The following is a 14,945-nucleotide window of genomic DNA, read 5'->3' as shown; positions in this document are numbered from 1 at the left end:
TTAAGGCAAAACACTTTATCTGATATGTTCTGATCCGAGATACAAAGTGTTGATATATTAAAAGAAAATGACTCCAACAATCTCGAACACCCTCATAACACTTGGAACAGGAACAAATGTCATAAAGTTTTGTAAAGCTGCATTTTGTAGGCTATAATGGATATTCAGCATACACCGTATAGACTGTGATTCAGGGGTGCTTTTGTAGTTCTGCTACTGATTTTAGGAACCCACCTACTATATCAGTGTACTTCTGATCCCATAGATGAAGTAGGAATGATACCTTCAGCAGCTCTGCATACAGCAGAACAAGGAGGGTTGTCTGAGTTCTGTCAAGGGGGATTTAATAGTGCGCTATAGTTCACAGGAAGACCTACATACCTGCTGTGTATAGACAGGAGAATGACCACCTGTCTATACAGCAAAGCAGATTTTGGACTGGCGGTAATAGTGGGATCATTTGAAGCACCTACCCATAATAAAAGTACTCAAAATCCGTGGAAGCAACTGATCTGGGTGGAAACAAATTACCCTCCTAAAATATTACCTTGCATCCTGGGGAAGAAGGGGGTGAGGAAGTGCTTTTTTTTCACCCCTTAAAGACATAGCCCCTCCCATTTTTGTTGTACCCCCACCCCCACCCCTTTTTTTGTTTTTTCGTTTTTTTTAAAGGGGAAAAAAATATATATATATAACTCTCTATCGCCATTGCTGTTTTGAGGGCTTGTTTTTTACGGAGCAAGTCGTATTTTTTAAATGGTACTATTTACCATATAATGTACTGAAAAAGTTTCAAAAAATTCCAAGAGGAATTACCCCCCCCCTAGTTGTGCGTGGGCTCATTTTGTGTGGGACATCCTGTAGTTGCCATAGCATTACATTGTATTGCGGTTTGACAGGCATTCATCAAGAAATGCCATAGGCACTGCTTGATAGGCATTCTGCTATGACAGTCCTGCAGCCTTTCAGAAGGCCCCCAGCTGCCATGGCACCCTGCGATCTCATCGCGGGGAAGGGGAGAGGGGGCATATGGGACCCCCGAACATCAGTCGAGGGATTTAAAGGCATTTAGAGGATTAACAGCTGTGATGAGCCGCGCAGCTGATCGGAACTGTTGCGGGCAGCTGCCGACTGTAAGAAACAGCCAGCAGCCACAATGTTTGGAGCGAGATCGCCTTGCGATTTCTCTCCATACACGCCGCGAAGCTGCAGGACGTAACTGTACGCCATGCAGCTCTAAGGAGTTAAGCAATGTGCCAATCAGACTTCGTGGAGGCATCACAACAATGGACCGGATCTTGGACAATAACCTTTCACATTTGTTATCTTTAAACTGCTTCAGCTGTTTACTTCCCTGCTCATATTGATGCTTCTGCTTTACATGACATTTACCCCACTATTGCCCTTTTACATATCTTCAGATTGTGTTAAGCCTTGGCAGGTGAAGAGACCCCAAGTTGTTTTGAAATCTTGCTCCTTGTCTTCATCTTTTCAGTAAGCCGTTTAAAAGGTATCTGCCGTTGAGGACTCTGTTTTTCTCTATTAGCTGCTTGCTAAAACATACTTCCGAATTTTTGTCCCATATGTCACACTATTTTTCTTTATCTCGAATTATTGGAATTAATATCATGGCTATTTTATGGTTGATCAATCTTTCTCCTCATTAGTTGTAATCCTTCTGTTTTCATTGTCTACAGAAATCCAGCTCCTCTACCACTACAAACGAGAAAATCACAAAATTGTATGAATTGGGGGGTGAACCAGAAAGGAAAATGTGGGTAGATCGCTACCTATCTTTCACAGAAGAAAAGGCGATGGGAATGACTAATCTGCCTGCTGTTGGCAGAAAGCCCTTAGACTTATACCGTCTCTACATGTCTGTAAAGGATATTGGTGGCCTCACCCAGGTCTGCTGTGTGTCCAAACAAAATTATTACTGTTCTGGATTGTTTTGTTAGTTTGTCCTTTAAATCTCCAATGTGTTTTTTCCTGTAATACAGGTAAATAAAAACAAAAAATGGCGAGAGCTTGCAACAAACCTGAATGTGGGCACATCAAGCAGTGCAGCTAGCTCTCTTAAGAAACAGTATATACAGTGTCTTTATGCATTTGAGTGCAAAATTGAAAGGGGAGAAGACCCACCACCTGATATTTTTGCTTCTGCGGAAGCTAAAAAACAAGCAAAACTCCAGCCACCATCACCGGGTAAGGCACTTTGCAGTAGTTTTTCATATGCATGTTACAATGGTAATTATCTTTTTTGTCTGCCTCTTCTTTTTTTTTTTTTTTCCTTTTAATAAATTTATGGTTTCCGTACATTCAGCTGGCTCAGGCTCCTTGCAGGGACCGCAGACTCCTCAATCCACAAGTAGCTCCATGGCTGAAGGAGGGGATCTAAAGCCCCCTACACCAGCATCTACCCCACACAGCCAGATGCCTCCCATGCCAGGCATGAGGTGAGCTTCGTCTTTAAAAGTAGTACTTTTTTTTTATTGCCGTTGAAAAGGAGAAACCCATTGCCTGAATGCAGGTTTACATAATACTCCTCTTTAAGGGCGGCTTCACATGAGCGTGTTTGTGTGTGCAAAATGGGCGTGCACTTTTTGCAAAGAATAGAATTCATTGATTTCAATGGATTCGTTCGCCTTACTTTTTTGCACGCAGAGATACAGCATACACTATTTTTGTGCGCATTTGCGCACCAAAAGCCCAATTGGAAGTTTTTAAGGTGTGCAAATACGCAAGAGGATGCGTAAAACACTGCACAAAACAATTAACTCTTCTGGAGCTAATTGGTCTAAATTGCATTTTTAACCACGGAAAAGGGGTGTGTCACATGTGAACTGGCCCTGCATGCACAAAAACAGTACTCTGCGCCAATTTACCTCATCCAATCTTATTAATGGCGCAAATTTGTTGCGCTGAGATTGTGTGCATACGCTCGTATGAAGCTGCCCTAACTTGTAATGTGCTGGAAGGATGAAATAATAGCAATAAAGCTAACAAACTTTGCCCTGGGCAATGTGTACTACCATACACTCCTGTACTTTATCCAGTATTTATATATCCACCAATACTACTACTTTGATGGTCTTAGTAATTCTATCATGTGCAATGAACCATGCAGTGTTGCAACCCATTAATGGGGACAGATGAATACTAACCAAGAATTGATACTCTACATTCTTTGGTACAACTCCGCAATGATTTCAATCTCTTAAGCTCCTTCACCCTCGCCGAAGCGGAAAAAACCTTTTTGGGTTAGTGATGCAGGACTATAATTGGCTGGTATTCATTTTCTTGGAGGTCCCTCACTGTAAGATTACAGGATATAGAAATTTTGTCAGTTTATAGAGGGGGAAGACATCCCAGAGATGAATGCGAGTCTATATCCCATGTGAGACAAATTGGTGAGCAGCCAAGATATATTCTCTTGACCCTAGCTACTAGTTTTATCTTTTTAAAGCTTCATTGCCACATAGAACCTTTGGTGTGCACATGTCGTATAACTCCTTATTTTGGTTAGTCACCTTAAACTATTCATGTTTCTCCCCTTAATGTCTCTGCATAAAGGAATAACTCGGTGGGCCTCCAGGATGCATATGACGGTTCAGATCCTTCTTACCAGAAACGAAATTCCATGACTCCTAATCCTGGGTACCAATCGGACATGATGGGCAGAATGTCTTATGATACTAGCAAAGATCCTTATGGCAGTATGAGGAAAGGTGAGCGTTGAGCTTGCAATTGTGTGGAGTCTGAAACAGTCTGTAAAATGTTTAACTGTATTGGGTTAATGATTATTCCCCACACATGTCATTTAGGTGCTGATCCTTTCATGTCTTCAGGTCAAGGACCCAGTGGAACTATGGGAGACCCTTATAGTAGGGCTACAGGCCCAGGTATGCCAAATATGGCTCAGCGCCAGCATTATTATGGCGGTTATGATAGAGGGAGGTAAGTGTACTGCAACGTTCAATATACTGATCAAAATATTCCCTACATGCAAAAACTTCATGTGTAATTTTGTGGGTTTTTTTTCCTTCCTTCTGCTGCAGACCGGAACCTGGTCTTGGCCCAGAAGGAAGCATGGGGAGTGGTGGCACTCAGCCAAATATGATGCCTTCCAACACAGACAGTGGCATGTACTCACCGGGACGCTATCCACAACAAAGGTATCCACCCTCATGAAAAAAAACATGTTATGTGAAGGGACACTCTTGTGCGTGCTTAATAAAAATATTGGGCTAACGGATCTCCATCTTCACCTTTTGAAAATGGAAAGATTTAATAACTTACTTTTTCTTCCCTACTCTTACACTTTTCTTTCTAGGCATGACTCCTACAGCAATCAGTACACTTCGCAGGGTCCATCAGGTAGTCCCTATCAAAGTCAACAGAACCCAATGTATCAACAACAGGTAAGAGGGCGGGGGTGGGGGTTAAATTGGGCTGGCTGCAAGTTGTCATGCTTTCCTTTCTTTGCCAAGATGGGCTTTTCTTCTGTCCAGCTTCTGACAATCAGTGTGCCAAGTGGGTAGTCAACACCACTTGCTGTCAGTGGGTGACGTTGGACTTGATTGACATGTCTGGCTCTCAGCACTGAATGTGTCAAATGAGTAGTTCCCACAAGTTGCTGTCAATAGTTGACATCAGACCAAGATCCCATCCTAGTGAAGCGAGGGGAGTATGGTTTAATTTTTTCCCAATCTAGAGTCAGCAAGGTCACGGCTGCTAGCCCCTTTGATTTTATCTTTTGATGGGTTCTCTTTAAGATGTACTGTCTTCTCTCACCAGTTTGTTTCAATCTAAACTCATTTATGCGCTGATCAAACCTTTTATAAAACTGAACACACTAAGTCAGATTAATATGCTATTTCATAAGACTGCTTTGCAAACTTATTGTTTCTTAGAATTACAAGCGTCCAATGGATGGTAGTTATGGCCCATCTTCTAAACGCCATGAAGGAGAAATGTACAATGCTCCTTATGCTGGGGCACAGAGTGGACAAAGTCAACAACAGCCACAACCTCAACCGCAACAAACACCTGGGTCAGGGGTGCAACCTCCTACTGGACAGCCTTCTCCAGCTCCAAGTTCACAGACTACTCAAGACCCTTATGGTCAATATGGGAGTGGTTATCCACAAGGTGCTGGGGAACGAAGACCTGCGTCTACAGGGCCAAATCAGTTTCCTTTTCAGTTTGGGCGTGAACGGATGTCATCCACTCCAGGGAACACCACACAGCCACCTCTGCCACCGAGTGGCATGGGAGGCTCTACAGAAGGAACTCAACCTGGAGCTATGTGGCAAGGTCGAGGAGATATGGCCTACAATTATCAGGGGAGGCCTGGACCTTCTCCAGCCAGTACACAAGGACCTAGTTATCATTCTGGGCCACCTCGTGGAGATGATATGGTGCATTCAGATCAGCGACTTAGCCATGAGGGCCAGTGGCCACCTCACGTTAACAGGCAGCAGCCCCCCTATGTGCCTGCCTCTGGCCCACCTCTGAGCAGAGTGCCCCCACAGTCTGGATACCAAGCCTCCTCAAGCATGCCTAACCATCTGCCTCAGGTAGCTAGTCCAGCCACCCCTCGGCCACTGGAAGCCCACACCTCACCCAGCAAGTCCCCATTCCTGAAGATGCAGAAAGCTGGACCCCCTGTGCCTGCATCACATATTGTGCCGACCCCAGCCCAGCCACCCCTTATTCGCAGGGATATAACTTTCCCTCCAGGTTCGGTGGAAGCCACACAGCCTATACTGAAGCCACGGAGGCGCCTAACTTCAAAAGAAATTGGTATGTTACTACAAGAGAATGCAGAGAAAAAAAAAATGTCATACTACTATTTGCTAATAAAAACCTTAAAGGGGTTTTGTCATTAGTAAAAAAATTCTATACTTGCCTATTCCTCCCCAGGCAATCTTACCGCATCTTCTCCTCACCGATCGTCTGCTGGCTTTTCCAGTCCCGAGGGTCACCTCACTGCAAGCTGGACGGATCCTCCTCTTCCTGTGATGTAAACGCACACTACATTCTGCTTCCTGCATTCCACTGTCTAGCAGAAAATGCTGAATCCTCAGCCTGCTGTAGCGCATGCTTGCGGCAATAGTCTGTGCCCGCGCACTAAAGCAGGCTATTGAGGATTCGTAACTTCATGCTAGGCAGTGAACGCTACGCCTCTAGTGACGTAGCGTTTACTGCTCTGCAGCAAATAGACGAAACTTCACAGGAAGATGATCAGGTTGGCCGGAGGCAACTTGACCCTGGGGACTGGAGGAGTAAGAAGACTGCCTGGGGAGAAATGGGTAAGTAAAAAATAAAGTTTTTTTTAACAATGACAAAATTAAGGCCTCATGTCTACTAGCCAAATTGAATTGCGGATTCTGCATGCGGATTCCGCGGGTGAAATTTTGCCCATAGGAATATCATTGGCCATCTGCAGTCAATTAAATTGAATTTTGCACCTGCAAATGGCATTTTAATTGATTTGCATTTTTCACTCGCGGGACAAAAAAACGCAGCATGCTCCATTTTAGTGCGGATTCAGCGCAGATCAGCCACATTGCTATCCCTTTGCTATCAATAGGTGCGGATAGCCGCATGGAAAAAAAAAAAACATTTAAAGCAAATCCGCGCGGAATCTTGCAGAAATCTGCGCGGATTGTATTTTTCTAGTGGACATGAGGCCTAACATTTAAGTGTTGCTTGAAGCCTACACAACTAATAAACCTTTTGGAAACCAAAATACACAACTTCTGTGAAGTAACCAAATACTCAAAGTATGTAAAATGCTGAGTGTTTAGCAGTTGTTGAATTGACCCTCCGGTCATGGACAGGCAAAAATGGTCACACTGCTTCTCTGACTACCTGGTAGTTTACTACATGCTGCTTTGACTGGCCGCTGCTGCTCACATAAGCACCACTGCCCAATCAAAGTAGCGTGTAGTGTCTTAGAGTAATGGAAATTAATTTACAGTGTGCATTAGTTAGTTGAAGAAGCAGTGCAGACATCTTCATTTGTCCACGACCAAAGGGTCGTTTTAAAGAATTCAAAATACCACCTTGCTTGAGAATTCTCTAAGTGGTCACTGACTTTTCAGCAAACTTATGTGATAATGAGCAAAACTGCAAATCTTTAAAAAATGTGTTTTATTTGTGCTGCCCATAAAAGTTTATGAAGTGGGAGGAGAAGGAAGCGGCTACACTCGTGCTGCTGCGGCTAATAGTGCGTGCTGTGTGACAGCTAGGGAAATCACACCTACATTGCGCAGTACTGTTGTAAAATTTCCTCCATCCTGCTGTTTATGAAGTCTGCAGAGAGAAGATATCCTGCTCTTCTGTGTGTAGTGTATAGACATATAGTTGGTCTACACCCACAAGCTCAATAAAGACTGAGGATTGGAGATAGATCCTGCAGAGGAAAATGGGTGAAAAATGCAGGATACAAAGTTATAATAGAAATGCTGTTACTCCTCATGCGAGCACGCAGAAGCTTATTCTGTATTGATAAGTATGCTTTGGCTGTGCACAACTTCCTCTGGAATGCAGCCTCACCATGTTGGGAAGTGTCACAGCGGAGGACACGTATGCACACCTGCTTCATTCTTTTCTATCTCCATGGGTCCCATAAAAAAAAAAAGACTTGAGTGGAGATGTGCATCCTCCATGGCCCCACACTTCCTGACATGCCTTGACTGCATTCCAGATAAAGATTTTTTTTTTGCCTCTTACAAAGAAGTGGACAGTTATAAGTGTGCTACTGCAAGCGGTTGTTTGAAAGAATACATACTTTTAGAGATGTCTGGTAAACCCGTGAATGTGTATTGCTTTTTGATGATATCCCTTTTTTACCTTTTTAGGGACTCCTGAGGCTTGGCGTGTGATGATGTCATTGAAATCTGGCCTCCTTGCTGAAAGTACCTGGGCTCTGGACACAATTAACATTCTTCTTTATGATGACAACAGTATCATGACATTTAACCTCAGTCAGGTGAGGTTATATATTTAATGATTTAACTTCTGTGGATATTCTACCCCTTTAATTTTGAGCTTGCAAATTATATATTTTTTTTTTCTTGTAGCTGCCTGGGTTACTGGAGTTGTTGGTGGAATATTTCCGACGATGCCTGATTGAAATCTTTGGGATACTCCGGGAGTATGAAGTTGGAGAGCCTGCACAAAAAACCCTACTTAATCCTTCCACTCATGGCTCTCGCAGCCCACTTATAGGTGATGCAGAGTCCAGTGATGAAGACGACTGCCAGCTGTTGACAGATGGTGATACCCAAAGTGAGGATGAGGGTGAAGAAGAAAGAAAGGCCTACTCTGCTCCCTGCAACTCGGGTGAAGATACTCAGCGTCATACCAGCAAGTTTGACAAACTTCCTGTAAAAGTAGTTCAACGGGAAGATGCCTTTGTCTTGGACTGCTCGCACCAGTTGGGTCGTCGGCAAGAATTTGATAGTGGCCTCTTACACTGGCGAATAGGAGGGGGTGATACAACTGAGCACATCCAGACTCACTTTGAAAGGCGTTCTGAGCCCCCTTTTTGTAAACGGCCCCAAACAAAGCGTCGCTCAAAAGAGCAGCAGCTTCCAGTTGCTGAAGATACAGCTGCCACAATAGATGATGTCTTGTGTTCTCGATCCAGTACTTTACCGTCAGATTCAAGAGAAATTGCTGAAGAGGACTCTGAATTTCAATTAAGTGGTAGTCCACCATCACGTAACAGACATGGTCTTAAAATCCTAGAAGATGAACCTCGCAGCAAAGATGAAACCCCACTGTGCACATTGGCAGAATGGCAAGATGCTCTTTCTCGCCGTTGTGTGTGCATATCAAATATCTTGCGTAGCTTGTCTTTTGTGCCAGGCAATGACTTGGAAATGTCAAAGCACCCAGGACTGTTACTGCTCCTTGGGAAACTTGTGCTGCTCCATCACAAGCACCCAGAAAGGAAACAAGCACCTCTCACCTATGAGAAAGAGGAGGACCGAGACCAAGGAGTTAGTAGCAATAAAGCTGAATGGTGGTGGGACTGTTTGGAAATATTGCGTGAGAACACACTGGTCACCCTTGCCAATATATCCGGTCAGCTTGATCTTTCCCCATACCCTGAAAGCATTTGTTTGCCCATCCTTGACGGTCTGCTACACTGGGCAGTGTGTCCATCAGCTGAGGCTCAGGATCCATTTGTAACGTTGGGTCCCAATGCAGTACTTTCCCCTCAGAGACTGGTTTTGGAGGCCCTTAGCAAATTGAGCATTCAAGATAGCAATGTGGACCTAATACTCGCCACACCACCTTTCAGTCGTCTCGAAAAGCTGTATGGGACATTGGTGAGGTTCCTAAGTGACAGAAAAAACCATGTGTGCAGGGAAATGGCAGTGGTGCTTCTAGCAAACTTGGCACAGGGCGATAGTTTAGCAGCAAGGGCAATTGCCCTTCAGAAAGGCAGCATTGGTAACCTACTAGGTTTTCTTGAGGATAGTTTGGCAGCCACTCAATTCCAGCAGAGTCAGGCTGTCCACTTACATGGACCCTCTGCTCCTTTTGAACCCACAAGTACGGACATGATGCGACGGGCCTCCCGTGCCCTGCTTGCTTTGGCAAAAGTTGAGGAGAACCATTCTGAGTTCACACTGTATGAGGCCCGTCTGCTGGACATCTCAGTGTCTCCACTAATGAACTGCTCCGTGTCACAGGTCATCTGCGATGTTCTCTTCTTGATTGGTCAGTCATGACAGCTACAGTGGATGACTTCCCAGAATGGTTTGCTCCTCCCTTCACCATAGAAAGGAATCCTCCCTGACTGTTGATTCCATACCCTCTTCCTTTCCTCCCTTTTTATTTATGCAAAAACTACGTCTCAATCCACTGTCCGCCCCAGAGAGGAAACCTGGTCACCCTTGTGGAATTTCCCACCCACTCTTCCTCTCTGTGTTTTGGTGTTAACCAAAGCTACTGTATTTCCGTGAATCTTTTTTTATCTAGGGGAAGGGGCTCCACTGTAACTACACTTCCCTCCCCCAAGTCTACTGTTTATTAGGCCCACAACAGCCAAGGGATGGGCTCCATATTCTAAGGAGATAAAGACTTCTGAATCTTCAAGGAAGGAGGATGATTCCCTTCTTTTATCTTAAAATTAACTTGCTCTACTCCTCACCTTGCAATCTTTAGACTAGAATTTGTGTGCCCTGAACCTTTTAAACAGAAGAAAGAAAAAAACAAAAAAAAAACCCTGAAAAGAGACATTACCTTTTTAACTGTGCTGAGAAACCCCGCAGAATCCAATCGGAGCTGGAAAAACCCACAACCTCAGAGACTCCAGATGTAGGTTTTTAAATGGAGAGCGGCAAAGGTCGCTTTTAGTTTCCGGAGGAGAGAGACGCAGAGAAGTCGCTTTTCCCCCAAAGTTTCATGTGAAGCAACACCCTTACCTCTTTAAACTTAGATTGTAATAATCGGAGATCGCCTCTTATAACTGGTTTTAACCTTTAGCTTGTAGGTTGCAAGCTGCGATGTCTGTATATATATGATGATGTACATTAAAGACACACCTCTTGTATTCCCCTCAATATTTCCTCACTTAACCCTCACCACCCTCACAAGCTCTTTCTTGGATCTATGGAAAAAATGGAGGAAGGGTCACAGTTACTTTGCCTAAGGCCCTTCCAACCACCCTCCAAAAGGAGGAACCTCTTATAGATGGTTTGACCCACAGAGCAGCAATCCCACCCATTACCTCTTCCCACTTTCGCCCTTTGTATATCCAGCAATCCTATCAACTTTTACTTTTCTCCATTTCCAATCAAGGTGTGAGTTATTTTATTTTTTTTTTATTTTATTTTTTTTTAGTTTCAGTTCCAACAATTTGACAATTTTTTTCCAGCGATTTTTCTGCATATTTGTAGCTCTGAAAAATGTAAATTTCAGCCTATTTCTCCTCGTTTTATTTTTATTTTTGCTTAATGATATATCATTTATTCAGTATGAAATCTTTATACTCTATGTTCCCGTGTTAAGAATAAATGTACATTAAATCTTGTTAACAGAGTTGTAAAGAGATTTTCTATGAGTTACAAATTCTGAAATCCTTTCCAGCTGATCATGTTTCAGCACCGTGCAAATGCTTGGCTCGTTTCCCTTCATTACTTTTATTCTTACGTTTGCTAGTTCCTAGATTTGTCATCCTAACCTTGATATGAAAATGTAAGTATTTTTGTGTGAAACAAGCCCACAACTTTAATCTGGCTGTGTACCAACATAACCGATTGTCAGGTAATATCTGGAGTAGCTTGCAGTCTGTGGTCATTGTTGGAGAATGTGGGTGAGAGGAATACAGTATTTTACTCTTTTATATATATTTTTCCCTTTTAAAGTATTCTATGCATACTATAAAGTAGTAGATATCCTTAATTATCCTTAAAAATAGTTTCCAGTCTGTGGATGGTATCATACAGAGCAGGAGGAGTTAAGTAGATTGGTATACATATTGGTTGAAGGACTCAATCTCACTAGTAGGTAATTTAAATCCTTCTAAACCTTGGAACCCAGTGGGCAGTCATTTTCTGTGATTCACAGCTTTCCCTGTATGAATGTGTATACAAAGATATGTCAATCGCTGCTAAGACCGCCTACTGGACTCCTGAGCCAAGAATGAGCAGATATTTTAATAAATTACTAATTATACTGTCTTCACATATATATCAATCTACCCAGCGCACTTTACTCTAAAATATGGTGCATGTAGATTAGATACATTTTCAATGTGACAGGTTCCTTGTCAATGCTTGTTCACTTGAAAATGTATGAATACATTATAATTCACCTTGTCAATGTGATCTATTCCTAGTCTGACACTGTCAGCACTCATTGGGCAGTGATAGACTAGGTAGAGACACATGGCCAGCTGGTAAAATCAAGTTGTCTATTTAAATATTTCTAGGAGCAATAACAGGAACAGCATAACGGTTCTAAGAAAAGATACTCTACAATTGTTATGGGAGATGCAGGCATTTCAGACAGGTCCTTTTTTCAATGACATTGTATCCGTTTAAATTCTATTTGCATCAGATATGAAGTCGGCCACTACTCTTCAAGTGCTGACTGAATTTGTTTTTTGTTTCATTGCTTAAAAGATTTGTCCCAAAGCTTTTAAGTAGAGTCTAGAGCTGGGTCCTATTGTCCCTGGATGCATTTGGAGACCTACAGTGAATATAAAAAGTCTACAGCCCCCTGTTAAAATGCCATGTCTGTCAAGTATTTGGGTCCCATTATCTGTACAATATCCTTGAAAAACTAACTCCAAACTTTTAGGGTGGGGAAAAAAAATAAATAAATAAACCCTAAAATGTGGTTGCATAAATATTCACAACCTGAGGCCTCTTTCACACGGACAAGAGGATATCACCAAAATATAAGCCCTAACTGCAGTAAAAAGAAAAATACACCAACTAAGAAGCACTGTAATCTCTATTGCGGGTCTCCTCCAGCTCAGCACTTTTCTTCAGTCTTCTGCCAGGCATTCCTGGATTGGTGAATCAAAATTGCCCGCCTCCAGGAAGGGCTGGCTGTGATTGGTTCACGAGCACCCTGGCTCAGCTAATCATTGCCGATGCTCTATGAACCAATCACAGCCATTCATTCATTGAATGGCTGTGATAGGTTCAACGAGCGCTGGCTCTGATTGAGCCACGGAGCTTGTCAACCAATCATAGCCTGCCCTTCCTGGAGGCGGGGATTTTGATCCTCCAATCTAGGAAGGGTTGGCAGAATACTACAAGCAATTACCAGGGAGCTTAGGGAACCCCCATGCTGTAATGATAGTGCCTCTCATTTTGTATGAATTTTTTTTTTTCTGTAGCTAGGGCTTAGTTTAGGGCTTTGACAGTAGGATTTCCTACTGTCAACGTTGCATCAGACCGCACAAAAATCGCATTTTCATGTGATGCAACAGAGAGGAAGGCTCTATAGGGAAACATGGGCTACAAAACCTCGCAAGTCGCGTGCATATCGCAAAACCCGTGAGGTTTTTGCGATGTCGCTTGCAACAAAACTTCACAAATGTGAAGGAACCCATAAAGCATGGGCTTCAGATGCACACGATTTGTAGTATTGTTGCAACGCGTAAAAGTCACGTGACAAAATCATCACTACAAAACACATGTATGTGAGACTCATGGTTTCCAATGGGTTCTTTCAGGCTACAAAACATCTCTCGTAAAAAGAAACCATTGGAAACCATGGCCTTCACATACATGCATTTTCAGGCCTATAACAAATACTGTGTTTATGCACACTTTGACACGATTCAGCCTTGCTAAAATGCTAAATCTTTCAGATTGTGAATGCATCTCATACAGTTTTGTACAGCTTTGTTACGTCAACCTACAGATTGTCAATAAGAATCAGGTCTAGGCCATTCCAAAAAAAGAAAATCTAGCGAAGCCATTCTTTTGTTGATTTGGAGGTATGCTTTGGGTCATTGTTGTGCAGAAAGGTGAAATTCCTCTTCATCTTTTTATCAAAAGCCTGAAGGTTTTGTGACGAAAGTGACTGATTTTCGAAATGTTCATAATTTCCTCCACCTTGACCAAATCCCAAGTTCCAGCAGCAGAAAAACAGCCCCGAAACCTAATGCTGTCTCCACCATCTTCACTGTTGTATGGTGTTCTTTTGGTGATGAACAGTGTTGGCTTTGTACCAAATATACCTTTTGGAATTATGGCCAAAACGTTCAACCTTGCTCTCATCAGACAACAACACGTTCTTCCACATACTTTAGGCTGACCTGATGTAGGTTTTGGCAAAACATAGCCAGGTTTGGATGTTCTCCTTTGTTAGAAAAGGCTTCCGTCTTGCCCCCCTACCCCACATATGAAGAATACCAGAGATGGTTGTCACATGCACTACACAACCAGTACTTACCAGAAATTCCTGCAGCTCCTTTAACCCTTTCCTATCCACTTGCCCTGCCACCCGCACACTTCCCAGCTCTTATTTATTTTGGGTGAGAAATTGCGCAGCAGAAACACACAAAATGGAAATGTCATGATGATTTTATTAGCAATTTTTTGAAAATTAAACATGAGTTAGGAGTTTCACATTAGGAAGATCATTTGTAGTAATCCTGTAAAATATATGTATATTATATTTTAAGACTATTCACTTCTAATTTCTCTAAAGGCCCATTTACACACACTGATTATTGCTCAAAATTTGTTCAATGTCTTAAGCAATAATACTTGCATGTAAATGCTACCATCGTTTGCTTTTCTGCCAATCGATATTTAGTTAAGTATAAAAACCATGGTTTGGCTGGCCAGCTGATAGTAGGAATCGCATGCTATAATTCTCCACAGGGAGCGCTGATAACATTGTTTCAGCTGCGGTCCTGTTGGACAACAATTGCACTGTGTGCAGAAAACAGACCACCCGCTGTTATCTGCATACAGCAAAGGGAGGCTCTTTTGCATGCAATTGAAGCTACTACTGGGCATTAGTTTATGCAAAATGATTGCTCAAAACTGTCATTTAAGTTATCGTTTGAATGGATTAAGTGATCATCTTTGCATGTAGATGGGGCTTAAGATATCTTTGTAATACAGAGGCATCCTAGAACTGCATACAATGTATATGGCACATGTTTCTAACAGTATGCGGGACAGCGCTCCGATGTCGGAGGCTGTTCTGCATGGTTGTTTTTTGTGTGGCGAGTTTTTATTAGGGCCATTTTTTTAGTACATAAACAATATTGTTCTTATGAAGGGGAAAGGAAAGTATCAATTCTGCCACTGTGTTGGGGGGGGGGGTTACAGTGTTAATTATGCAGCATATATGATGATGTATTTCCTGCGGGTCTGTACGATTGCAACGATACCAAAATTCTTTAATTTTTTTAGGTTTTTCCACTTTTCCGAAATAAAACCCCCGTT

The 14,945-nt window shown here is 42.6% G+C and overlaps 1 protein-coding gene across 1 annotated transcript in view; it reads left to right on the top strand.

Moving 5' to 3' along the window:
* ARID1A (AT-rich interaction domain 1A) overlaps positions 1 to 11,064 on the top strand; it is a 56,806-nt gene extending 45,742 nt beyond the window's left edge. Inside the window, exons 11-20 of the mRNA XM_066572980.1 lie at positions 1,698 to 1,907; positions 2,001 to 2,205; positions 2,324 to 2,456; positions 3,574 to 3,728; positions 3,825 to 3,957; positions 4,059 to 4,175; positions 4,334 to 4,421; positions 4,914 to 5,805; positions 7,869 to 7,999; positions 8,091 to 11,064. Of these exons, the coding sequence (XP_066429077.1) occupies positions 1,698 to 1,907; positions 2,001 to 2,205; positions 2,324 to 2,456; positions 3,574 to 3,728; positions 3,825 to 3,957; positions 4,059 to 4,175; positions 4,334 to 4,421; positions 4,914 to 5,805; positions 7,869 to 7,999; positions 8,091 to 9,752 (3,726 nt within the window). The 3' untranslated portion in view covers positions 9,753 to 11,064. The remainder of the gene's footprint in view (positions 1 to 1,697; positions 1,908 to 2,000; positions 2,206 to 2,323; positions 2,457 to 3,573; positions 3,729 to 3,824; positions 3,958 to 4,058; positions 4,176 to 4,333; positions 4,422 to 4,913; positions 5,806 to 7,868; positions 8,000 to 8,090) is intronic.
* Positions 11,065 to 14,945: the final 3,881 nt, after the last annotated feature.

This window comes from Eleutherodactylus coqui, chromosome 1, assembly GCF_035609145.1.
Source record: "Eleutherodactylus coqui strain aEleCoq1 chromosome 1, aEleCoq1.hap1, whole genome shotgun sequence".
Taxonomy (NCBI): domain Eukaryota; kingdom Metazoa; phylum Chordata; class Amphibia; order Anura; family Eleutherodactylidae; genus Eleutherodactylus; species Eleutherodactylus coqui.
The sequence above is the reverse complement of the archived record's forward strand: the minus strand, read 5'-3'. Positions and strand labels throughout refer to the sequence as shown.